Source organism: Micropterus salmoides, unplaced genomic scaffold (genome assembly GCF_014851395.1).
Source record: "Micropterus salmoides isolate LMB-PRFRI ecotype aquatic unplaced genomic scaffold, ASM1485139v1 Ms_hic_scaffold_15, whole genome shotgun sequence".
Taxonomy (NCBI): Eukaryota; Metazoa; Chordata; class Actinopteri; order Centrarchiformes; family Centrarchidae; genus Micropterus; species Micropterus salmoides.
The window spans coordinates 7,981,150-8,007,794 of NW_024040596.1; the positions used below are offsets into that span (position 1 = coordinate 7,981,150).

Sequence of the window (26,645 nt, forward strand, 5' to 3'; positions counted from 1 at the left end):
TTCCCGGGAAATTTGATACATACTGTCTAAATAACAGCTAATTTTACATTAAATCCGTGTTTTCCCAACAGGCCTAACGTGGAGTGAACTGTCCACCTTTAAATTCAAAAAGTTACACAGCTTTCTGAAGCTTTATAAAGTTTCATGGGAATGAATAAATTAATCTGTCAAAAGTAAAAATGATCAAATAAAAGTTATGTTACCTGCAGGGTAATTACCCAACACAGGGGCGGCTCCCATCAGCAGGTGTCCCTCGGTGATCTGGGCCATTTTAAAGCTCTGCGGAGTTTATCCAATAGTTTGAAAAGTTTTTAAACAACCTTTTCTCAGTAGATTCTTTTTCAAGTGTATCAGTCTCCCACAATTATCTTTCACAGTTTGGGTTGGCAAGAGGTCAACTCCTGGGCAAGTCCAAGTGCAAAGTGAGAGATCGGAATGGTCTGCAGCCCTAATCCATGACCTCTGGGTCATCGTTTCTATGACATTTTCAATGTATTATATATCATATTTTTTGTTTTTTTCCTTTCATTATAATAGGCTAACTTACATGTTATTGTATGTTGCAATATGCTGTTATTGTTTTTATGTACCTGATACAACCAGCTCCAGAAATGCTAATTTCAATACAACTACTGTGAATTTGAAAATGAACAGTTGAGAGAGAGAAAGTGTACAGAGTTTAATGGACAGATATGAGAGGGGTATTTTTCATCTGTCAAATTATTCAATTTCAATTTCAATTTTCAATTTCAATTTTCTATTTCAATTTATTTATATAGCGCCAAATCACAACAACAGTTATCTCACAGCGCTTTTCATAAAAGAGCAGGTATAGACCGTACTCTATGATGCTATTTACAGAAGCCCAACAGTTCCCACCAAGAGCAAGCACTAGGCGACAGACGCAAGGAAAAACTTCCTTTTAAGAGGCAGAAAGCTCGAGCAGAACCATGGCTCAGGGTGGGCGGCCATCTGCCTCGACCGGTTGGGGTGAAGGAGAGAGAGAGAGAGAGAGAGAGCGAGAGAGGGCAGGAGAGGAACAGAGAGAAAAAGAGAGGGATGGAAGGAGAGAGAGAGGGGAGGGAGGCAGCCTACACAATATACACACAGAGGTACAGACAGTAAAGGTGATGTTGCTATAGACTAAATGAAAAATGGTACAGATATTTATAGTAGTGTTAATGGTAACAGTCGTAATGTTAATGATTATAATAACAATAATAATAATAGGACTAGTAACAATAGTTGTTGTAGCTGAGGGTGTCGAGCAGGAACACGGGGGCAGCAGGTGACCACAGATCCAGACTCCACAGCTCCAGAGCCAGAAAACCTGCAGGAGGTGATAGGAGGAGAGAGGAGAGGGACGAGAAAGCACAAGACTACCGGAACATGCAATAATGGGATGAAGTTGCATACAGAGGGAGAGAAAGTAGAGGAGAGAGGAGCTCAGTGCATCATAGGACATCCCCCGGCAGTCTAGGCCTATAGCAGCATAACTAAGGGATGGTTCAGGACTCACCTGAGCCAGCCCTAACTATAAGCTTTATCAAAGAGGAAAGTCTTAAGCCTACTCTTAAATGTGGAGATGGTGTCTGCCTCCTGAACCCAAACTGGAACCTGGTTCCACAGGAGAGGAGCTTGATAGCTGATATATTCCTTTAAAATAATTTACAAATATTTGTTAAAATACTCTTAAATAATTAAAACCACTAAATAAACCAAATTGATCTTCAATGCATTTTTCATCACATAAATACATACTGTCTGACCATAATGTAAATTAGATATGTTTCTTCACAAGTCTTTAAATGTCTTAACAAACATTTGCATATCAGGAGAGCTCATTTCCCCCCTCATTATATTAATAGCGAGCACTTGACATACAATTGATAAAATAATATAAAATAATTTAAAATGCTAATTAATTAAGAAATTAGTTAATTAGAAAGACTTAAATATGTAATCACTGAATAAAAAAGTAACAGTAACACTTGCTGGAGACTTTTCTTGCTGGAGACTTAGGCTACACCTAACTATTCAGAGGCATCGCACAAAAATCTGGGCCCTATACATTAGCATCCTCTAAGGGCCTCTCCCAGCATCCACGGCTATTTGTTCTAGGATCTTTGTGGGCCCTTCTCACATGAGGGCCCTGTTTACTCAATCCCATTGTCCGTCCCCAGTCCAACAACCCTGTAACTAATAAAAACATGATGAGCAAAACAAACAGTCTTGGAGTCTTTTTCTGGTATAGACATCTAGAAATAGTTAAAGGAGACCTATTATGAGTTTTTGCAACCAGCAGCACCAGACGTGACCATATTTGGACGAGACAGTGGAGCAAACGGCCGTGTGTGGAGCTAGCTAGCTTGCTTAGCTAGGTGCATCTGTAACTCACGTTAACTGTCATTTTAACAGGGCAGATAACTTTGTCTAGAGGACAACAGTCTTAAAACTAAATGTACTCATCGGAGAAAGTGAACAGCCAACTCCTAATAAGCTTTTTCAACGGCGCTGGTTAAATTTACACAGAGCCGTGGGTACGAGTCACTCTAGCCTGATTGAGGGGTCGCCATGGTAACGACTTGTCCAGCAACAACAACAACCTGGTAACATGCTTCAGGTCTTGGCCAATCAGAAGACAGTGGGCTTTGAGAGGAGCATGTTGAGAGAGCAGCTTGTTTCAGACAGAGGCTGAAATGAAGGCCTACATAAAGAGTCAGTATAAGAAAACAACTTTGAATCATGCAAAGCTGCTATACAGGCATCACAGAACTTCAATATAGGACTGGAAAAGCAGAATAATAGGTCTCCTTTAACTTACCTCTGGTAGACGCATCTAGAGCTTATAGCTAAAAAACATACTAGTTTGGTAGGTTGCTGCTATGGGTGTGTCTGGATCGGTGAGAGAGAGACACATTGGAAAGTGCTTTGGATTTAAGCACTACTCTGCGGTTCATTTAGGTGTGTCCTATACATTACTATTAAAGGGTTTGCCAATCGACCCGTGGGAAGTTTACCTGAGGCCTCTCCAATCCCGCCAAACGTGTGGGAAGTTTACGTGTAGGAAGTTTACCTGAGGCCTCGCCAACCCCGGCAGACGCGTGTGAGGGTGATTAGGGCTATTAGTCCTAACCAGAGTTGCTGTTATCAAGTCACCTTGGGTAGGCCTACTCATGTGGACCTGAGCTCAGTGTCCCCCTCTGGGCTTCAAAATCATTTTGATGGTACACTGACTTGTAGTAGGGAGAATGGCGTCTCTGTCCTTGCCACTCTGGGCCCAGAGCGACTGGTATTGGCAACATTCACCATCGCATGGACTCTTTCAAATCACTTATCAAAACCCACCTTTAGACTAGCTTTTAACCTCAAATAATGCTTTATTGCACCTGCTGCTGTTTGTTATTTATATGGTCGTCGCTATGCCCATATGTTTTTACCTACTGTTCGTATATTTTGCTATTTATGTTTTTTATCTGTTTTATAAATGTACAGAACTTCTGGTTTTACTGTAAAGTGTCTTGAAAAGCACTATAGAAATAAAATGTATTATTATTATTATTGTTATTATTATTATTACAGACAGGACATCTATCGAGAGAATGATGCAATGCTTTGCGGCACTACATCTCACACAAACACATCTTCAGCAAGCTATAAGAAGAAGCAATAAGTATAATGTACAATATAAGCTCTTTGGAAGAAGCTAGCTCGGTATTCTCAGTATGGATATCATGGCAGAGGCTGCAAAAAGAACGAAGAGGACGTTGTTGAGGAAGCGTGGAAGAGAAAAAGAGAGGGTAAAAGACTGAAAACAGGTTTAGCTGCAAGCTATAAATAAATATAAATAAAGTAGATGTTAGCAAACTTAGATCACACACTTGGACACTGATGACATTAGCTACTGTAAGTGCTCTCATGTCATTTGCTGTCCAGCTTTGTTGGCTAGCTTGCAACCCAAGTTTCAAGCAACAGCAGAAGCGAATAGACAGAAAAGGACGTTGACGGAAGAAACTAAGAACAGAAAAAGAGAGTGACCAAGCTAGAGGCTCCCAGAAGTTGGCAAGAGCTCCATGAAATAAAAGACTGCAAGACAGGATACGAGCTGGCCTTTCTGTTTGACTAGTTTGTAATATTGCTATGTCTTGTGTTGTCGCACTTGCTGGATGTTTGGCTGTGGTAGCAAAGTTGTTGACTTGCTAGCTTTTTAATGTAATGTAATCATTACAAATGCATGTGTACAGCTCTCCTTATGACAACAGTGAATTACACTCTTGGTACGGGCGCCAAACCGCACAAAAACAAAAACAAATTGTTGCTTAAATGACTTTTTCACGGCCCTAAGCTATTGGAGAATGTAATAGTAATGAATGGCACAACAACTTGGTCGGACTCTATGGCTCTACTTTTTTTTGAGATGTTGAGAATTATTTAGTGGCATGCCATACAAAACCTGAAAGATCTGAAACATGTCCTTATGTGCTCCATTCCCCTGGTGATTAAGGGAGGAAAATAAATTAAAGAACAGCATATGGGAGTGCAGACGTTTATATTCTTTCTCCTGTTTTAGGTTATATTGTGCCCACAGGCCGTAACTGATGTATTCGCAGAATCCCTGGAGAACCACCCATTCCAATAAAGACAAGAATAATTGCAGCACTGAACCCAACAATGTGGAACTATCTATTTACAATTAAATGCTTAAATACATCTAGGTTGACAAATGTAGACAGACAGGGCTCAACAGTGGCTTTACTTTTTAAGGACACCAAGCTGCTTGTGCTCTACTACTGCTCTATAGAGTATACTGACAAATGTTATTATCGTATGGTATGCCAACTGTTCAGCAGCATACAGAAGCTCACAGTCTGTTCAGAGAGACACATTTCCAACAAACATTTCCTGTACAGTTGGTACACAATGCACCACTAACACAGCTGTAAATTGCTGTCAAGTCATTTACTGTGTAAAGTTTCAACAAGGCACTCATTTGTTCTGCAACTTTTTGTAGATTAATTTATACACTTGTACCCATCAAAGGGTACCTCCCATCGAGGATAAAAAATCTGGATACTGATACAATTTGGCACAGTCACTCCAAAGAAGAAAAATGGTCTGACTTCCTACTGTATGTGCCCAAGGCTTCTGCTCCCTCCCCTCACTACAGGGGAGTACAAACATTGACCTTAAATAGGCTAGCTGGTTTAGAGAGGAAACCCAGAAAGCACAGGAATCAGGAATCTGCAGACTCATTTGCACAAATAGATGCTGATGTGAGACTATAACTCAACCCAATCAGGTTCAGTGAGGGGGAAGAAAACTGCACGGTTGTATTTGCCCAGATGGGAAGACTGTGTCTTCTTTGGCAGAGGATGATAAGACGGTGGGCAGCAAAAACACAGGCTGCAACAAAACTAACCCTTTCACATCTAATTTGGTCTGAGCAATCACGGTCGCTACAGACAGCCAGACACCTGCATGGTTTCGACGTGGTGCATTCGTGCCTGAACAGCTCTTATACTAGCCTTCAAAAACCAAGAGCTGAAGCCACCCTGCCTACTAATACATACCATATGCCAGTGTGTTCTCTGCTCAGCACTCAGTCTCAGGCGGCTCAAATTCAATTCTAGACAACAAAACTGACACCTCTGCTTTGTCGTGCTGCCTCTGCCGTGGGTATAACAACTGTTTCAGGGATTTATTCCATATTCTCTGAGAACAGCCTGGAACTAATCTTTGAGTGTATTTACTTCTCTGCTCCACCAGGTGGAGCCAGAATAAACCATCAGGGCCTTGATAATGTTACTCAGTCTCCTCAAGCACTGTCACGTCATCTCAGAAGTCCCTTTTAGCATGGGATCTGTAACACTGATGGCCTTTACCACTTAAAATAGGCTAATTTGCAGTATTTCACAGTTCATTAAACAGGTTTTATTTCTTTGTGCATTAGATATGCTATGTTATACTGCAGGGCTGTGTTAAGAGGGGTGAACAGGATGTGCACATAACAGCTCTAATAATAGTAATCCACTGTACGTGCGGTTTGGTGTTTAGAACCATAAAACTATGGCTTCAATGTGCAGGAACAATCCAAGTTCATCAAATGTTATCATTAAGCAATTCCCTTAGAAACATTCATAAAAGCTTTATATAACTATTCAGGTCATACTCATTCCTGAATACAGTCTGTTGGGACCAGCATCTGGAAAAAAAATCATTTTTATTGACATTATAAGGCTTTGCAGCTCAGTGTCAGATAAAGCAGTATACTGTACAATCCGCTGCTGCTCTTTACTACTTGTATAGAACAATGTCGAATGATCAGATTTCATTACACATGAAGTGACACATGAACATCCAACTTTTCCTTAAAAAAAACAGAGGCACGGGTCATATACTGAGCTCAGCTGCTTAAAGTGATTTGTTTCCAGAGGGTCACAAACCTACAGAGGCAAATATATCATCTATGTCATCGTGGATGTTACAGTCAGTGGTCTGAGATGTCGCCTTGTACGTAGTCCAGTTTCTTTGGCCGTCCCCCGACAGTCCAGACACCGATGACGCAGCCCTTTTCCTTTGCCTTTCAGCCGTTTCTTTTTGACACCAGTTCGTGCTGCTGAAGACTTAAAGCGACTCCTGAGTGACTGAAAACGAGTTCTCCGGTGAGCATGTCTCCTCCTAGGAGAACGACAGGTTCTTGGCACTGACCCTCGAGGAAATAAAGCCCAGCAAGCTTCCCGTCTGAAGGTCCGCAACTTCCTCTGGACACTGGGGATGAAGTCAAATTATATAAACATTAGCAGTAGAAGAAACTGTGTCAGAAAATACTAATGAGTGTAGTTTTACATCAGCAATGCCAATAGTGGCCACTTTATTAGCTGTGCCTGTATAGCTAGTTCATGGCTAGTGCTGGACTGCACTACATCCAGAGGAGTCTGAGATATTCTCCCCCCCCTCACGGGAGGACAAAAAATTTGAAACACCTCTCAACATAATGTAGTCAAATACAACACCACATTTAACTAAGACCTCAGTCATAAACATAACTTTACGCATTTCAGACAATGTCACCAAAAACTGAACATTATCAACTCTGTAAAATGTAGGATTTATGGCAGAGCTGTTGTATTGACTTGCATTGGATTGCACAGCTGTACCTAACAAAGTGGCCACTGAGTTTATATTCTGCAGCGTTGCTCTTACTTGTAACCTGCTGCCTCTAGGCATTTCATCCGTTGGCACTTTAAACGCAGGAAGGCTAAGAGGCGTTTTTCCGTTTCCCTCTTCTGGGCTTTGCACCATAGGATCATTTCTTCTAGACGCGACGCCATGTCTGTGAAAGTAGCAGCCTCTTTCACTTGCTTCTTGAACTTTTGCTTCCCGTTAGCCTTGTGCGCTTCCCGTGGGAGGGATTTTCCCTTGGGTGCAAAAATTATGTAATCATAAAATACGATGATTAATTGCCACCACTTAGCAGATGTATTCTTTAAATAATAAATGAATGAAGAAATGTTTTAGCTGGTTTGCTCACATACCTCTGTAAAGTTCCTGAAAACCTCGAGGAAAGGCTTCATGTCAGTGTCAAGAACTAGATCTGCAAAAAAACAAACAGTAAATAAATAAATTACAACAGTAGTGGAAACAGTCCAGTGGCGTTGCTTTATCACTGAAGTTCTATTCCAACCTGTACGATTAAAGAATATTTCACACAACATTTGTTACTTTATTTTAAATTAAAACATATTTTTCATGTCAATAGGTTCTACAAAATAAGCAGATATATGCAATCATATATGCAAGCATTTGTCATGGTACACTACTTTCTTTTTGTGTACTGTATCGACCAAAGAGCACTGGATGTGACAAAGAGGCAGAGGTAAAAAAAACCCTATTGGATTATATTCACCTACATTATGTTAATAAACACTAAGTGAAAAAGGCACATGTCCTTTACAGCAGTGTCTTTGTACAGAATACAAAACAATACAAAAAAAAAAAGCTCCAAACCTCTTTCCACAGCAACACCCAGGTCTTCTTTCATCTTCCTCATCTGGTTCTTGACTTTAACAGAAGATTTCTTCCTCCTCTGCTGCTGCTGCTCCTCTTCCTTGTGGTCTTTGGCAAGGTGGTCGTGTGCTGGCTCTTTGGTCAGTAAAACCGGATCAGAGGGACCCAGGAACTGGGCAATATCTGCTGGCAGGGAGAAGTCAGTGAGGAAGGGCATGGGCTTGGCGTTGGCTACTTCTCTGAGGAGCTCCAGGAGCTGCTGATACAGAGTCGACAGACTGACCAGGATACCACGGAAAATCACCCTGATGGAGCACAAAGACAGACAACTTTAGACAACTTTTTCAAAATAGAGATTTGTATTAATTGTACTGCAATTTGGAGCTGCTGCCAACATGTGATGCTTGTTTCAATTCTTCTTTTTGGACGCAACAATGTGGAAGAGCACTCACCAGAGACGACTGAGCATGCTGGTTATCACCACATTCAAGATAACAAACTCCTCCCATTTCATCTGCTGCTTTGAGAGTCTGAATCAAATAGCTCTTAAGGCCAAGATTGTCAAGCTTAATTCAGACAAAGAGATTCACAACACCAGATCTTCAGAGATTTCTGTCAGATTCATGTTTCTGAACAGTGCCACCTCTGGAAAAGGATACGAGAAAGCTCTGCTGCAGCGATTCAGCGTGCAGCTCATCAGCTGGGCGGCTCCCAGGACTTTGAGACACAGCCACTCCAGCATGGGTTGACTTGGAACATCACACTCACCAGCCTTAATGCCCAATCCTCTAAATATACACACAGGAGAGAGACACACACACATCTCATAACAGTCAGTAAAGAGATAATTACAGCTTTCAACTAAATGCATTGCACAGCTACCATGGTGCTATAGAGCCAATACAGTAAAGAGTCATAGTGATGGCCGTTCTATGGCTTTAGTGGAATAGTCTCCAAGCCGAGGTTTGATGCTGGCTGGTATGTTCCTTAACAATTGGCCAAAAGTACACATCACACTGACTCAATAAAACTCTCTACCTACCTTTGAATTCTACTGGGACACAGATCTGTCAGATCCTGAAGAGCAACACCAAGCTCCATACTCTTCAGCCTGTTAATGCATTGTTCAACCTGTGACAGATAAGCCAAAATATGTAACATGACATGACACATGCACATCACATAGTGAGTTACTTCTTTAGCTTTTCTGTTTAACACACTTCACCACACCAAGTCAACAATATACATATCCAGTAACAGTGTCTTATCCGCAGTCCTCACCTGCTTTAAGCCCTTGAACGTCTTGTTGCCTCTTGAGCTGTTGTTCAGGATGTACAGCAGCTCGTACAGAACTCTGATCTCCGTTTGAAGAAGCTCACTCCGAATTAGCTTGAGCACCTTCTCGTTTTCCACCAGCAGGGATTTCACGTGCGCATCTGCATCACAGCAACAACACGCAAAACATCACAACGATGATGATGAACATCAGTACAACATCAACACTGCTGATGGTGGATCCGTGCGCTCCCACGTGGGGTTGCAAGCAGCACATCCACGGTGTCTGCGCAGTTTTGCCCCAAACACACAATGTATCGTACCTGTAGTAGAGCTGAAATGTACACGGACACTAGAAACAGCACCGGGAAAGGGAATGTTTACCCTGTTCCACGGTTCTGCTGCCATGCTTTGCTTCCCATAAAACCGCATGAAACATAACAAGATGCGGAAGTCAGCCAACCAATTGCATTCCAGTCAATGTAAACGTCAGAGTTCCCCTTAAAGGCACAGCCAACACAAGGAAGTGCCCCCCTCACACGTGATGTAAGCCTAAAAGGAGCTGAACCACAAGGTCAACCCTGGATTTCTCACAGGCTACCTCGACTTCACACCGAGTTCAGTACAAGTACAACAGAACAGAGTGACACCCTTTACTTTGCATTGCATCTACTTATTGTTGTTATGATATTTATACTGGACACATGATCTGTGTGTCCCAGTCTGGTTAGAAAACATGGCCTCTGTAGCAGGTAGATCGTTCTCACCTGAATACATTGAGGCACGTTTGGGAATAAAATATTTGTTTACAGACTCGGTGATATCATATAAATAAAAAGGAACACTGGTTCATTATAATAATGTATAAAGAACATAAGGCTTTATAATACATTACTTTCCCATTTCAGATTAATTTCTATGTTAGAGTCAACCATTTATTAAACTTGTATTAAATATATTCATATTCATTTCATAATTTAATAGTCCCTTGCTTAGTTTTTGTAACATTTAGTACAATGTACAGTATCATTTATGTCAGATTTTGTGTACAAATGAAGCACAAGTTTCTGTCTGAGGATTATCAACAAAAACAGGCTTAATGTCAAAGGTGCTAATGACGTATTTTCTGAGTTAATGTGTTTTTGGCAGCACTGAATCATTTCTCCATTTAGCCATCAAGAATTTCTGATAATAAAAAGACAAAACAACGGCTGAATTGTGTAAAAATATATATCCTTTATTTAACTAGTAAAACATAACAAAACAAAGGTGGGAGAAAAACAGATAATATAAATTAATCTATGCTCCCTGCTTCGTAATCCAGGTGAGGACTTGTAAATTCACTTCATCCACCACAGAATCCTCAGACCTTCCTTTCACAGTCAGTCCATGGCTGCCTCCTTTTAGCCAGAAAACCTCAACTTGAGCTTTCATTTCTTTTAACATCCCGTGAAAAAGAACCTGAGCAAAAACAGATGGAAGAAAGCTAAATCACTACAGTGGCACATGTAAGGTAATTGAAAACACCAACAAATCAAACACTGCACTGGCTGGGGCAGAGGAATAATTAGAATACAGCACATGTAACATGGCAGGCTATTGCCCTACTTGTAAAAAAAACAACCTGGACTGCAAAGATTTCTGCAAGTTTCAACAACCTACTGAGGCAACAGGAAAATAATGTATATATGTATGGTATGAAAATACAACAATACAAACCTTTAGAGTATATACTTTATATTACAACTAAAGATATAAAAAAAAAGTAGTAAAAAGAGATGTAACTTGACCCACACACATATGTAAATACAAACTGAAAATCCTACAACTGAATGAAATTACAGTCTGGCCAGAATAAAGAGCACGTAACCATCCTCACCCTGTCACACATGTTGTCCTCGGTGCCTGACACAAACAGCACAGGCATGTGTTCAGGTAGCCCCCTGAGATCTTCACTCCGTTGTCGATGGGCTTGTGTCTGTCCTGGGGGGTGCAGGGGGAAAGAGAGGTTGATGACTCCCCGCACTGCATCCTCTGAGACATCACTCAGCTGCCTGGCTAAAGCTGCGGCAGCACGACATCCCATTGACCGGCCTGTGGACAAGATATTGTAGTGAGAGCTGTATTTTATGCTGCAAGAAATGTGATTTTCTCTGTGCCTGTTTAGCATCAGTTGTAAGTGGTCTTTAATTGCCCAACTTGATTATTCTACTTGTAGGTATGCACTTGTGTATCTATTTCATGTGTACAGTAAGCCTAGTAGGCTATTGCTGCTTACCTCCTACAAATATGTGCTTTATGGTAAACTTCTGTAGTGATTTCAAGTAGTCCTATGGGAAAACACAAATGTGTGAACAGCATCTCATTGATTCTGAGTCAGTTGCATTAATACTTCTACTATACTGCATCTGTTCTTTTATATTCCTTTGTGCTGATATGTTGACCAAAATTTCCCCTAAGGGGGATTAATAAAGTGATAACTTATCTTATACAGTAGTGCAAAAATATAACTGTATGCATACAACAGTGACTGTTATGCTTTTATGTATGAAAATGCTTACCCATGCAGCATAGTAAGCCTTCACTCTGTAGCCCAAGTTTAAACCTTTACATGTGAAACGGAGACAAATGAAGCCACCTGAAGCCAGGGCACGTGCCAGAGAAACCAGATGTTTGAAGTTCATGTCTCCACCAGCCCCGTGCGTGAGAATGACGGCCGTGTGAACACCTTGCACAGAGGCAGGAAAACACAAGGCTGCATCCAGCTGCTTTGACCCAAATGGCACCTTAACAGAGTCCTGGAAGTCAGTGAGCACCATCACCACACTTTAGGACTTTTAGGTTTGACAGTTCACATCATTCAGGGTATAAACACGTGTGATTATAAAATGTTTCTTGCCATAATGAGTCTTTCAAACGATTTTCTGACTGAATAAAAGGCAGGCACCATTCACGTTGCCGCAGCAGCTTTGTGACCGAGCTTCATTCATTTTTCTGAAGCGTTTAACAACAGAGTTCATTTTTAATACGAGTTCGCTCACTGTGCTGAAAATAAATTAATGTAGAGTAACGTTAACTATAACGTGGCAGCACAAATCATTATTTCCACACCGGGCTAACTTAGCTAAGTTAACTGTGTATGTTTGATTTGAGGTAAACATCAGTTTCAACAAAGGCAATCGTGGCATTTCAGATGATTAATTAGTTCTGCCCACAACACTGTGGTTACACCACTCTCCATATTTTAACTCTAACCTTGGGTCGTGTCATATCTTGGTAAAAGGCTTTTAAATCGCAGTTGCTAATGTTGAGATATTTACCTCGTCAAACTTCTCCATTACAAGATGTTGCTGCACGTGACTGACACCTGCTGTTATGGAGTGGTCATTACAGCTTTACTGTCAGCAATGTAAACATGGGTTGGCTGGACCCCAGTAAAGCAGTCAGCTACAGAACTGCAGACTTTGAGTTGGCAGCGTTTGCTTGTCTTGTTCAAGGACAAGGTCAGAAGCTTGATGACAACGCAGCTTGAACGTACAGAGTGATCCACGCTATTTAACGGCACTTTAAAATACAACTTCTATGTATTAATGTGCATTTATGCTTTTACAGTGTTTTTTTGTGTGAGTGTATAATACAGAAGTAGAGTAAGGGGGGAAAAAAATCACTTTTAACATACAAAAAGACACATTTTTATTTAAAAAATGAGATAATGTGAAATTCATGTCAGTCATGCAATTAATTCACACTGAAAAATGATTTGGCAGTATATCCGATATGAAGGATTGTTCTGTAACTGGATGACAGGTCAAAGTTCATCCTTTGCCTGAAAAAAAGAAAAACAGATTTGTGTTAGGATGAGAAGGAGTGGGACATGTGCCAGCTTCAAAGTATTTGCTGACTTTGTTTTGGCACATGTGAAGAAAGGTGTGCCATCAAGAACCGAAATACAATCCAGTGAGAGCTGTATACTTACGTACAGCAGTGTAGTCTAAACTTACTCATTCAAACTTGAATATTCACTCTAAAATCTAAAAAATGCAATACGTTTTCTATTTGACTTATTATACGTTATTCAAGTAGTTTGCATTAATCATATTTAAAAGCTCCCATTTCCACTGGGCACCCGCCCACACGGGTGTTTTCACTTGTGTGAATGTGTTAAACTATGCTTGAATGACATTTCCCTCACTCCCCTGTTAGTTTTGTTGCACCTGTTAGATGCGGACAATTTATGTTATTAATGATATAATTGGTGATATCACACAACCTAACTAGAGGTCTAATCAGCCAGAGTAACTAAAAACACACGTGTGGCTGTGCAGGGCTTTTAACGCATTACAGTGTAATTTTTGTATTAAACTCATTCATTTAGTAAGGTGCAGTGGCACCTTATACACACCAGGGGGAGCCACACTCTGTAAAGTGGTATGGTCTTCTTGAAGCTGAGTGGTACCAACTTGAACAGCTTAAACTCTGCCAGGCCTTTGCCCACACTTTCTCCCTCTTCTTCATGTTCAAATGAGCAGGCATAGTCATCAAAGAAAAACTCTCAGCATCATAGAGTACGGTCTAGACCTGCTCTTTTATGAAAAGCGCTGTGAGATAACTGTTGTTGTGATTTGGCGCTATATAAATAAAATTGAATTGAATTGAATAGAGACAACTGTGCCACTTATTAAACTAATAACAGCTTTTTTTCATAGAATTTTGACATGTTGCAGTAGGAAATGTAGTGTAAGTGTAAATAATAAAATTAATGATGGCTGAATTACTTTTACTTAATTTTCAGGATCCTGATATTGTGTATATGTTGTACTACATCCATGTTAAGCAGGTCATCCTTCAGCCACTTGGAAACCATGCTATAAAATGATGTACTTTATATTGTTCAAGGCAGCAATTCATCAGAGTTGTCTTAAGTGTATCTTTGCAAACAGTGCAAACTTGTGATTTACAACCTGGATAAGAACCCAGAGCAACAGCTCTTGACGTCAGTGGGTCTAGACTGCACTGGTGTCCTGTTACTGGTGTAATCTGTAAGCTGAGGTGAGGCGAAATGATGCAAAGTCACTCTGATGCAAGGGGAACTTAACGGTGTCTCTTACCCCGTCCTGTGGCAGGAACAGGGGAACAGGTCATCGATGGGCTGCTCCACAAGCTCCATGTCTTCCCGGATCTGTGGCACTGTGACCTGGAGTTTGGCATACTCCTAAAGGAGAAGCATATCCTGACAACAAATATGCGATCTGAACACATTTATGCATGCTGTGAAACCATTTCATCCACAGTCACACAAATAAGGCCATACAGTGCTAATGGGATATACTTTGACCCCTGTGTGACGGTATGAGTGTGCGATAATATTTCCTCATAACGCTGCTGGTACTTGTACCTTGAGCTTTTAAATATATCAATCTATATAACTGTGCAGAAGTGTAGAAATGTTACCTGGAAAAGTTTGTAGTAGTAACAAAATATGCTGTCTCCATTAAGATGATTGCGAGCAAACTGCTGACCCGCCAGTGCAATTTTCCGTGCCTGAAAGACACAAATGATAGCAGCTATTTGTCGTAATCACAGTAACAAAGACAACAGAACATTCACTCCATACTGACAAAACGGATTTCTGTTCATTCTTAAAGAGGCCAATAAATAAGCACAAAGACAAAAAATTTACACAAAATGTCCATACTCTTCCTCACCTCTTCGTCGTGGTCACGAGCCCATTGGATCTTTTCCAGCAGGTCTCCGAGGTCCGCCCTGATTGGGATGTAGTGCTCCCACGGCCGAAGCTCGTTGTAGAAATGCTCGTAGTAGCCGGAATCCTGCTTTAAGACCACACTGTCTCCTGCCAATAGGTAAGGCAGTCGATATGCTGCCACGGTGCCGTCGATGTTTATTTGGTACTTGTACTGGTGGTGGACGTGGAAGAGAAATAACAATCACCTTCAAAATAGAATAAAATGTAAACAGTTTAACTGCATAAAGAATAAGCCTTGGTGTACCATGGCTGATCAAGTTATGGCTAATGTGTTAGCAAAGCAGTGTTTGTTTCTCCTCTCTGTGAGAATACTGTAGTCTTCTTCAGTGTTTGTGTGGCCTGTCCTCGTCTCAGGTCTCTATGCAGGAGACGAGGTGGTGTGGCTCAGATCCGACTTAGTGGGCGACACTTGAAGCTGCTCAGTTATCCTCCTGGATCCATCCTCTTCATTTATATATTACAATCTACATTTTGTCATCATAATTGAATATACTGTTATTTTCTGTTGTGAACAAACTATTGCATTTCTGTCACCTGCTGCTGCTTTTCCTGAAGTTTCTTCAATTCCTTTCCGGTTAAAAGGGCTTTTTGGGGGAGTTTTCCTCATTTGAACCGATGGTCTAGGGACAGAGGGTATTGTATGCTGTACAGAATGTAAACCCCCTTTATTGTGAAATTGTGAATAGTGATAATGGGATATATAAATAAAACTGACTTGACGGACACAGAGCGACATTAGCATTGCACTGGAGATACCTCTTTGGCAACCTAAATAATGCATATAGATCCAGTATTCACTGGCCCTTAAGCAATGATCTGGTCCATTATCTCCTGAGGAAAAAAAAAAAAGAAAAAAACTTTCCTCACCAGACACTAGTTTACTTGAGCCAGGGCTGGACTGGGACAAAAAAAATCGTCCCTGGCATTTTGAGCATTAAACACTTGATTTTCTGCATTCTGGAGACATTTTCTGCACCAATTTATAGTGGAAGCCCAATGTCAGTATAGAAAATTGCCCAATGGGCTGCTGTCCCTGCTTTATGGGACGATCGTTGGCCCGTTTTTTAAAAACAGTTATATAAACAGATAATTTACCTTACACTGGCCCCAAAGGTGCGTTGGCCCACCGGGCATTTGCCCAGTATGCCAGTACGACCGTTAGATATCTAGCGTGCCAAATATCTGGAGGAGTCAGCCGACTTGACGTCCACATCCAATGAAATGAGAGCAGGCAGCTGGCAGAGCAGGCAGCTACTTTTTTACTGCAAAACACTTTTTACACACCTCCAGCTCTCTCTGTAGCTCAGATGCATCCTTTCATCCGTATTCTTTGTCTTAATAATTGCTAGCTTTATAATGAACAGCTGTTTCGTGCACGTCTGCACGAGCCTTTCTCCTCTTTTCTGCTAAGCAAATTGGCTACACTCATCCTGTCAGGGCTTGTTTGCTAAAGAATTCCTTACTATGGTTGTTAAACAGTTACAAAAAGCTGCAAACTGGGGCAGAGTTAAGTATTAATTCTTAGTAGGTCTGGCAGTACTACCATCTCTTTACCATTACATAGTACAATCAGTTTCAAAGTTATTATCAAAAATATTACAATTGCATATTATATACAAATCAAATGTGTATGAATTTAAAGTATTCATTAAATCAGAAAGCAGCCATGCTGAAGCACTCTCACCTTGAAAAAGTCAAAGAAGGAAACATGTTTGACCAGCGGCCCGTAGAGGCTCTCATCATGTTTGAAGAAGAAGAAGTTGGTAAAGGCAGCATCTATCATGTTGGGGTGAGCCCTGGAAAGCTTGACCAGCTCCAGACGTTCCTGCCGACTGTCCCGGCCCCTCCAGAAGGCTGTGGCGTTCTTCTCTTGCCATGCTGGTCCTGTGTTGGCCTGCACTGACATTATGTCCAGACTAACCCTGTTCATTGGAGGGACAATATGTTGTCCACGTTATTAATCGTGAGCATGCATATATAAAGAATGTTATCTTATCATTTTATCCACGTAAAGGATTGACTTCACACTGTCAGCTTTGCCCCAAGTGCCTATAAATAATTTGTACCCGGGTGCATATACTGCTTTCCCAGTTCACTGTTGCAGTGAATAATATAGTTGTCTTGCAGAGATCAGCAGCTCCACACGATGCTGGAGTACCTGGTGAGCGAGTGTCACTCATTATGAGAGGAGAATTCCATCATCTTTATGAAGGTGATCCTGCTACTACAGGGCTGCAATGTGTCCAAGCGGACTACGGCTCCTATCCCCCTCTGAGAAGCAAGCTACAAACTCCTCATAGCCACCAGGCCCACAGGTAGCTGATGCTCAAAAGACACTTAAAGAGATAGCCATACAGTGGTAGCATTTACATTTAGCCTACGCTTTTATCCAAAGTGACTTACAATTGCTATATATGTCAAAAGTCGCACGCTTCTGGAGCAACTAGAAGTTAAAGGTCTTGCTCAGGGACACATTCGTGTCTCACAGTGGATTTGAACCCGGGTTTCTCACACCAAAGGCATGTGTGTTATCCACTGCCCCATCACCACGCTCTTGTAATGATATTGCTAACTCTGCTGACTCATTTGCAAATCTTTTAGCTTCACCCAAAACATGTTTGTGTTGTGGAACGTGCAGCCTCACCTTCCCATGGTCTCAAGGACAGACTCGGTCAGGTCATAGGTGGGCATGACGATATCTCTGGTATTGTCAGAGCCACACCAGGAAAAGATAGGATGAATCCTCTCAGTGGGTTTCCTCTTCTCCAACGGCCAGTCACCCAGGTTAACAAAAAACTCCATATCAGGGAGCCGCACCTGTACATACAACACAACAATATTCCATCCATAATCCATTAAAAAAACAACATTATTAAGGAAATAATATCACGTAATATGAAGAAACCTTGCTGCCTGCTCTTGCTTGTGAATTCATTCCCAATGAAGGGATAAATGCAATATGGAAGTGAAAAAACCTATGTAATCTTCTATCAAGTCCTTCTTCTAGTTTTCTAAAAGTAAGTGATGAATGAAACTTATTAACGGGATGTTGAAGATTAAAACTGTTCCAACGTTTCGGTATTTCACAGATATTATAAGCTTACCTTTCGGGTGAGCGACAGGAGAATGGCATCCATAAAGATTCTGAAACCTACGTGCTCTCCGAAGGTTTTAACGTAGACCTAAAGAGAAGAGAACGCTAGAGAGCAACATAAAAACATCACAAGAGTGCAAAGGGGTTCAGGAATTAACTTTGCTGCAATCTCTACCTGCTGTTGAAGACCATGTGGTATGACTGAAAGCTCTGGAAAGCTAAAACATGGACCTGAATTGGGACTGTATTATCTTACATGTTTTTGTAACTGTCATGCGTATTACAGGAGTTAATCCAGAGCTGCGTATAGAAAAAGAGAGTCGCAGAAATGTTTGGGTTTTTTGGATTTTGCAAGAACTAATTGTGTGAGCACACTCACAGAATGTAGAAATTACAATGGGACTGTAAATGACTGACAACTGATAACACGCTGGATGTTCCCAGGTTATTCTAGCACTGTGCCATTAGGGCTTTAGACTTAGAATTCCTATTACAGGAACCTGGATTGGCGTCCACAGTGGTATTTGGAGAAGACTGTACCCCTTGATCGACTGTTCTTACAGGCGTGTCATACAGCTCCAGGCTCTCCTTCCTAACTTGACATTAATACGTGGCCCTAATTACTATTCAGCCTAAAGAAATACTACCCTTTCTTACTAGAATAGCCTTTATTCATGCTGGTATTTGAAAGAGAACCTGGGGGATTGTTGTAAAATGACTTACGTGTCAAACATTCGTCACTAACTATGGAGACAGCTTACTGTAAAGGCGACTTCTTCTGTTTTAGCTACAGTTAAGGCTACATCCACACTACTACGTTTCCCATAGACCGATAAACTCTGTGTTTTTTCATAGCACCCAACAGTAGCCCTAATGTGGCATAGGTGCGAGGTACCTTGTTGTTTATAATAGTGTAGTGGCAGAGGCTTTGTCTCTGTCCAAAGCGCTGTGGGATCTCCCGCGAGTTGCGATCAGGGTCAACGCTGGTGTAGGCGACCAGGTCCCTTTCTATCTGGGGGAAGGACTGAGGACAGTGCATATGGGCCTCCCACACAGAGCCACTGGGCTGGGGACAGTCACAGCCCTCATGGTAAACTGGGCCTGTGGTGGAAAAACACAGAAACATCCTTAAGATCCTTCTTTCATCTGCCATAAGCACGTGCCCTCAGTTCCCAGAGCCAGAAAACAACAAATCTCATCCCGAAACATATTTCGGTTTCAGGCGGCTTGGATTGTGTTCAACCTTCGAGAACGAACGGCGACTTGGCGACATCCTTGTTCTCGAGCAGAACGTGGATGTGAAGGTCCGTGCAGGTGGCGTACATTCTGTAGCGCACCAGGAAGGAGCCATCCTGGCGATCCAGGACCTGGATCCAAATCCTGGTGAACTGCTCTGCTGGAGACACAATCTTCACTTCAAAGGTCTTCTCACCAGGTGATGTTGTTAAACTGCGAGGAAGAATATATGGAGGATGAATAAGAAGCCCTGTATAAAACTTATTTAGGTGGCTTTGGTATGTACTTATATATTTTGAGTTTATTCCTGTCAAATGTCGCCATTTTTGTGAGACTCTTTAACATTAATATTAAATAAATTAAGCTTTTGAAGGATGACTATCTGAAGATATTACGTATTTAAAACTCACCATAATATGATTATTATTCTGCTTTTAATTGCAAATATAAATCTGGTAAAACAACAATGGCGTTTATACAAAGAGGACAAACATTTGATTGTTGTAATTCCATTAACTGAAAGTCCACCTGAAATTTTTGTTGCTGGATATTACTCGCTCCAAACTGTAGATCAGAGGTTGTGAAAAATCAGATCAGAATGAACAACGTGATATAATTTTTTCTACTCTCAAAACGAGCGAAATTAATTTTAACCTTTGTCTCCTAAATTGATGGTGCCGGTGTCAATATGTTTAGGGACACTGTTGTGCTCGTCACCTAATATTGATGTAAAAGCACCCAAGAACAACTTTAACCTCACAGTCATAGTTAATAAATTCAAAAACAATTACAATCTTAGTATTTTCCCAACAATACTGTAATTAAATATAACAAGTTGTGCATTAAAAGCAGAAAGTCTGTTGTTGCTGATATAATTTCAGGGCCTCTATAAGTCTTGGCATGCTGATATTGTCTCTCATGTTACAATCGTGTCATTGTTTTGTTGTAGGCATTAATGGAGTGAGAAACTGATATCCATCTTGAGACCCAAAGCACGTGTTAAAGTGACACCCAATAGAGTGGGATATCTTGGAAGGTTTTTTTCATGAAAGGGTTTATTGGAGGTTGTCTGACTCTTTCTCCCTGGGATGCAAACTTTCATGTCTGCTCTCTCACTACTGAAGAGTTTAAAGTTTCCACGTGGTTGCAAAGATTTATTTTGTCCTTTCTTTGTAGACATGCAGTTCTCAGGCACTCATAAATAAAGTTAGTGTCCTATGTCAACAAACTTGGAAGTAGGTTATGTTTTAATTAATTTTGCAACTAATACATAATTTTTTCCCCTAGACATTAGGCTACATTTGAGAAAAGTGGAGGTTGTGGAAGTTTATTAATTTCTTGGTTGGAAAACCAGACATATGGGCTTTCAAACAAAATCATACCCAAATGCTATTTTCTTTAGAAAACAAACGCTGAAAAAAAGTGTAGACAAAAATAAACCTAAATGTGGCCTTCATTTACTGTAGTTTTTATTAAATTGATAGACACTAACATCATGTCTTCTGGCTTTAGCACAAGAATTTATTTACACATATAAAACAAGTTAAAGAAATTATTTGCATTTACATAAAACATGATTTATTTTACTCAAACTGTCCCAACTGTTACACCACCGCAACCTTACAATCTCCAAAGTATGATGCTACGTGGAGCACTTGAACGCAGCACTGCCTCCCAATAAAATGTTACAGGTTGTTGCCAAATCAAATGGAGAAACGTAACTTTACTGACTTACTGAAACAAAAGCGGTGGGTCTACTTACTTTCTCCCCGAGCCGTCCACCGCCTGTATGTAGAAATATCGAGCTGGGAGCACAATGTTTGCTTCCAGTCCAGGTCCCCATACCAAAGTTTTTGCAGCACTGGGTACCGAGTCTGCCCGAGTCCCCGGGAGTTCACGTCTGAACAGACCCAGACAGCAGAGCAGCAGCAGCAACCGTGAAACTAGTCCAGAAGACATGGCTGTCCAGCGTTGACTGGCCTCAAACGTTAGCCCTTACCTTTCTCCCTAGAGAGGGTCAGTGCCCAAACTTGCCATTGTCGGTTTAAAAATGTCCAAACATTAGGAGAAGGCGTAAGTTAACGTTAGAAGTCTGTAACGTTAACGTTTTAACGTTAGCTCGCTCCGTTTCCATCTGGAACTGCACGGTTCAGCGGTGGCATTGCTAACTGCTTATATCTGGCTAATATAGGCGCATAATGTTGTTATTTTAACATGGCTTCAGTCAGGTTACTGTTGGCTATTTCCAAAATCCTTGTACACTTTACTGTAACTATCTGCTGAATGAGCAGGCAGGGGGCGGGATGTGCTATTGCAATGTAGCCCTGTGATTGGTCGCTGTCCACCGACTCTGCTTTGATTGGCTGGATGAGCAATCTGATCTGAATGTGATTGTACAGAAACCAGGAAGTTCCAGCCTCGAGGTACAAGGTGGGCATGATGCTGAGTAAATGTGGCTTATTTTTTAGGTTTGTTTAGCGGCATTTATTTTTCTGTGATAAATTATTGGAAGCATGGAAATGTATGGAGAGATTAGCTAATAAAATAATGCACAGAATCCATAACCATCCCGGTCTTACTGTCTCACAATGTAGTGGTAGAAGTATTCATTAATCCTTTTCATAAGTAGCAATACCACCATGTAAAATACTCTTATTACGAGTGCTTTTCATGCATTGAAAATGTTGCCTAAATATTACGTACATTAATCTGGTGAACACCAGAAAAATAATCCCATTTACAGTTATAGTATTACATTTTATATAATATTTATATTGCTGATGCATATGTTAGTATTTTACTGTTGTAGTTTGTTGTGGAGCTACTTTTCTGTCGTTATATTTAGCTTACCATGTTTTGTACTTCTGTTTTGAAATCTTGTATAACTATGAACTATAGCTGTCAAATAAGCGAAGGAACAAATACATTATATTGAAGTAGAAGTATAATGTGGCATTAAATTGAAATACTCATGTGAAATATCCATAGACTGCATATAAAAAACACCTCACATTTGTCCTTAAGCCCTTGTGTAGATGTACGTAGTTACATTTCCATTACTTGTATCATGATTGATGATGAGTATGGAGGAATTTACTGTAATGTAATATAATTACAAACAGCAGTTTCTCCTGTTAGAAGACACTCATCCAGCAGGTGGCTCTCTAACCATCTGGGTGGATGCAAAATAATCTTTGAGACTTGTAGAATAGTTATATGATATATGAAATACAAGAAAATGTTATTATCATGAATTTTTCCGACTGTACGCTTCTCACAGGTGTGAAAGGATTTTAGTGGTACTATAACACAGGTAATGAGAGGGTGAATTGCTGAGCTAAAGTAAGCCAACTACAGACAGCCTGTGACTCCAAAACACTAGACCAGACTCTGTCTGTCTGTTTGGTCGACTGACTGACGCAGCTGCCAGGATAATGACGCACTGTTATCCATTTGTTAGGTAACCCAAGGTTGAGATTGTCTTTATTTTGTTTCATTACATACAGACTGACTGGCTCTTTGTATGTTAACTTTGGGTTAACTTAAGTAAGCATAGTGTCTTGATTTAAACCAATATGCAATAGAATCTTCACACATGAATAGAGGGCTGAACAATAACCTTATTTGGACACTTAGTTAATCTGTAGGTCTAGGAAGCGCTCAGTAAACCATGCTGTGTAAGTCTTCATCAGTCTCCTGAACCTGGCTGACTATTTCAATGACTAACAGGGATAAACCAGGGCCGTTGCACATAAAAGGGTAACATTAACATTTATCGTAATACAAATAAAACCATGCTGCACTTTCAGGCCTGCTTCACAATTTATGGGACGAACTGAAAATCACAGATGTGGAGATGCCCGAATCATCCCCCGTCATTCAGCAGGAAACACCACCTTGTACTTCACACAAGGTTAAAAGGTCAGTGAAACAGAGCTCTCTCAACTGTGTACATCAATCAATGTTTATTTCAGTTTGCTTTTGCATCAACATATTTTCAGTTCTTTTTTGTCAAGTAATTTCTATTACACTAGTATAATATCAATAAGAACAAAAAGTGGTAGAATCCATTTAAATAAGACAAACTTTGCTGCCATCATTGAGAAAACCAGAGAAATGCTTGTTCAGGATACTACAGTGTGAAGAACTACAGAGTTCCAGTGATTTAGACAGAGCCAGAATACCAGATACAGTACCAGCAGTAACAGGTACAACATATACAGAGAAAAATATCCCAAGAATGTCTTCATCTTTTTTGTGTTTTTTGTTACCTTTCTCCCAAGATTGAACTGTACAGTTAATATAAAAACCAAAAACATACTAACAAAACACCCTGTCAGTAGAAGTCAGATGTACTTTTTTTTTTGTTGTTGTTAATTTTCTTCTGGTTTTGTTTTTTGTTTTTTTTGTGTGTTTTCTCTGTCATTGAAAGAACTGCACTCAACACAAATCTCATTGACGGTACAGAGCTAGGAGAGAAATTGATTCTTTTTTTGGATATGTTTAAGACACATCATGGAACCAAATCATGTGTAATTCCTGAAACCCACGAGGCACTGCTTTAGGATTTCAGGTGACTTGAGTTTGGTGAAAACAAATGGGTTTTGAAGGCTGTTTAAGCCTGAGGAAAGCCTCAGCAGCCTGACAGGTAGCAGGGAGAAATGACTAGCAATGCAGATAGACTCACCTGTGTCTGCTTTTTTTTTAGGTTTGTATGTGTTGTTGTGCATATTTTATGTGGGAGTGATCATGATCTAAGTGTTAATGCTCGTCTGCATAAAGGCCTGATGTGTGGGATGGATATCAACAACCCTCTGTTTGGTTTTTCAGATCAATTCAAAATACAGACAAATACACAAGTACAAAACATCCTCCTCAGTTAATGCTGTTTGCCCCGTGTCGTGTGGCTACCCATTGGACATGTACAACACAATCACAATATGATACACCAACCATGTATCATGAAACATTTGTTGTTTTTAACATACAAGAGCCTTCATTTGAGAGGCCATCACCATCAAATATAGGACTGCGACGAGAGGATATCATAGTCATCAAGAACAATATTGCACGAAAAAGAGGAACAATTTGCCTTCAGTTGAAATCGTTGCAAATGTTTTACACATGTACATAGTTTCTTCACTGACTCACATCTGAAACATCACTGACAAAAAAAATACTGTTACTTTTCCTGAACCTTTTACTGATAAACCACTCACAGGGAGGGGGGAGTTGGTCGCAACTGAATGGAAACGATTCCAACTCCGCTTCGTACTCCGGCCACAAAGACGGTGACGACCATTTTAAAGTGGTGCTCGTGAAAAGAGGACCCCTCGGGTTTAACGCTGAAAACGCATAAACCAAAGGCTGAGGCGGAGAGAGAGAGAGAAAGAGAGAGATGGGAGGGTGTCATTCATTTTCGATTGCTTTGGCAGAGAAAGAGTCTTTCTCTCTCTCACTCACTCACACTCACACACACACACACACACACAACCTAATGGCTCACGAAACTCACACGTCTGACAAAGGCAGCTAAAGACTCCAATGGTGAACCAGCAACAACCAAAAATAAATAAATAAAACCCCCCTCATATTTTTTTTTATATAAAGAAAACAGACTTTTTTGACTTTGATATATGCCCTCATGGTCAACTCCAAGTATGTCTCATCTGTTCCGATCAACAGGAAACATATGATGACTACCACATATTAGCTCTTTGTTAGTTAGTTTACTGTGAGTGGATTCACTCATCTTGTTTTTATGGCACATGAATAGTATATAGGTTCATACTATAGCTAGAAACACACTGTGTCCACAGTACACTTTTAACTCTCTCAGCCTTTGCATTCTTCTCACACCAATCTGTTCTGTTTCCATACAACTGTAGTCGGGGAGGGAGATTATCATTTAATGCTTTTGTAAGTAGCAGCAGCCGAAACGTGAAATATAATTAGTGTGATTAGACTGTGCAGAGGTACATGTAAATACTACTGATTTGTGTTTGCACTGTGCAGCCCAGGGTAATTGGCAAGAACATAGTTTTAGCATTATTCTAAGTGTGTGTGTAGAGAAAGTTAACTATGTGCATCTATATTGTGGCAAGTAATATATGCTGAGACTAAGAAAACATTTTCAAATGAACCAAAAATAAAAAATGAAAAAAGGGAAAGGAACACAAGTTTTGGCTTAATAGCAATGCAGGTATACATTTCCCTTTTTATATATACTTTTTTTGTCAATATTTCAAAAAATATAAAGTTTTTCATAGTTTCTGTTGTTGGCTTACATCATTAAATAAAACGGTTTATTTTTGTATCTCTTGTTAAAGTAGCATGCTGCTTTTTAATATGGCAGTTGGATATTTTTAATAGTCATCCATTTTTGTTTCATGCATTTCTTGTTGTTTAGTTAACTTTTAAGTATCTACACAGTGAGGTCCAGGAAACCCAACTACACACACTCACACACACACCTACACACACACACACACACACACACACACGTCGGATATTTCCAGATTCATCTTCAGTCCTTCAAATGCCGCCATTCTCTTTCTGTCCTTATCACTACATGTCTAGACAGGGAGCTAGCCCATTGTCGTCCTTCAACAATGTGACAGCGTCATACAAATAGCCACTCCGGAAGCCGTAAAGACAAAGTCACTTCTGAGTCTCTCATTTCATTGCTCTCATTTGTAGAGTGAAAGTCCCTGTCCCGGCATAAAGTTCCCTGCAGTCCTCTGTCCTGCTCTTAGAACTGGTACCACTTCTTGTCCTTGCACTTCAGCATCAGCTGTGAAAAGAAAAAGTCACATACCATTGATGGTGAGGAATAACACGTTCGTCATCGCTTCATTTCCTGTATGGAGCAGATTTCTTTAGAATAACAGCACATTTTTTTAAAGCTCTGAAGCTGTTGTATGTAGCACTTTTAAACACCAGTTTGGTATTGCTGGGGTAAATAAATAACATCATGGTGCAGAATTAGCCCCACGAGGTCTACTTTACGGATGGGAAGTGTCAGAACAATTATGTGATTACTAACATTTCTGTGTGTCGTTATAAAAATATTAGGCAACAGGATGAGAACAATGGATCTTTTTCTTTATTCTTTTTGCTATTATCATTACAGGGTTCTTTTATTTATAACAGCTATAATGTAACTTAAAACAAACAAATGTTTATTTATTCTTACATGAATTCTGTAATAGTTCCAAAGCTAACTACAAAATATTTCATGCATTCTTTTCAGTTTGAGTTTACCCTTTA

At 40.4% G+C, this 26,645-nt stretch overlaps 4 protein-coding genes across 17 annotated transcripts in view; all 4 read right to left on the reverse strand.

Annotated features, from left to right (window-relative positions):
- Positions 1-6,201: 6,201 nt before the first annotated feature.
- Positions 6,202-9,760, reverse strand: nepro (nucleolus and neural progenitor protein). The gene is given in 10 exon segments (XM_038720175.1): positions 6,202-6,582; positions 6,585-6,768; positions 7,204-7,418; positions 7,536-7,594; positions 8,008-8,312; positions 8,460-8,537; positions 8,667-8,795; positions 9,050-9,138; positions 9,289-9,443; positions 9,606-9,760. Coding segments are annotated over 10 exon segments (1,470 nt in total). The 5' UTR covers positions 9,715-9,760; the 3' UTR covers positions 6,202-6,435.
- A 738-nt stretch (positions 9,761-10,498) lies between these two features.
- tex30 (testis expressed 30) lies at positions 10,499-12,689 on the reverse strand. 3 transcript variants are annotated; one of them, XM_038720179.1, is made up of 5 exons: positions 12,603-12,689; positions 11,844-12,080; positions 11,561-11,612; positions 11,162-11,376; positions 10,499-10,743 (listed from the first exon to the last, which is right to left on the reverse strand). In XM_038720179.1, the coding sequence occupies exons 1-5, from the start codon at positions 12,618-12,620 to the stop codon at positions 10,582-10,584; spliced, it is 684 nt and encodes a 227-aa protein (XP_038576107.1). In that variant the 5' UTR covers positions 12,621-12,689; the 3' UTR covers positions 10,499-10,581. The 3 variants fall into 3 exon arrangements, with proteins under 3 accessions (XP_038576107.1, XP_038576108.1, XP_038576106.1); XM_038720180.1 differs by lacking the exon at positions 12,603-12,689 and adding an exon at positions 12,538-12,559; XM_038720178.1 differs by lacking the exon at positions 12,603-12,689 and having other exon boundaries at positions 11,844-12,590.
- A 269-nt stretch (positions 12,690-12,958) lies between these two features.
- Positions 12,959-21,668, reverse strand: poglut2 (protein O-glucosyltransferase 2). The gene is made up of 10 exons (XM_038720177.1): positions 21,139-21,668; positions 19,384-19,589; positions 19,036-19,241; positions 18,151-18,228; positions 17,691-17,863; positions 16,731-16,968; positions 14,988-15,197; positions 14,734-14,823; positions 14,391-14,494; positions 12,959-13,108 (listed from the first exon to the last, which is right to left on the reverse strand). The coding sequence occupies exons 1-10, from the start codon at positions 21,333-21,335 to the stop codon at positions 13,021-13,023; spliced, it is 1,590 nt and encodes a 529-aa protein (XP_038576105.1). The 5' UTR covers positions 21,336-21,668; the 3' UTR covers positions 12,959-13,020.
- A 1,653-nt stretch (positions 21,669-23,321) lies between these two features.
- Positions 23,322-26,645, reverse strand: part of stxbp5l (syntaxin binding protein 5-like) — a 166,543-nt gene continuing 163,219 nt past the window's right edge. For all 12 annotated transcript variants that reach the window (XM_038720194.1, XM_038720192.1, XM_038720190.1 and 9 more), the window contains one exon: positions 23,322-26,169. In XM_038720194.1, the coding sequence (XP_038576122.1) occupies positions 26,128-26,169 (42 nt within the window). In that variant the 3' untranslated portion in view covers positions 23,322-26,127. The remainder of the gene's footprint in view (positions 26,170-26,645) is intronic.

Bases quoted from the DNA above. Each gene is read 5' to 3' on its own strand.
- tex30 (XM_038720178.1), bottom strand. From the start codon at position 12,101: ATGGTGCTCACTGACTTCCAGGACTCTGTTAAGGTGCCATTTGGGTCA. The intron at 11,377-11,560 runs GTAAGCAGCAAT...TCTTGTCCACAG, and splicing joins AAAGCACATATTTGTAGGAG to GCCGGTCAATGGGATGTCGT. The intron at 10,744-11,161 runs GTGAGGATGGTT...GTTTTTGCTCAG, and splicing joins AGGACAACATGTGTGACAGG to GTTCTTTTTCACGGGATGTT.
- poglut2 (XM_038720177.1), bottom strand. From the start codon at position 21,335: ATGTCTTCTGGACTAGTTTCACGGTTGCTGCTGCTGCTCTGCTGTCTG. The intron at 19,590-21,138 runs GTAAGTAGACCC...TCTTCCTCGCAG, and splicing joins GTGGACGGCTCGGGGAGAAA to TTTAACAACATCACCTGGTG. The intron at 19,242-19,383 runs GTTGAACACAAT...TTTCCACCACAG, and splicing joins GTCGCCGTTCGTTCTCGAAG to GCCCAGTTTACCATGAGGGC.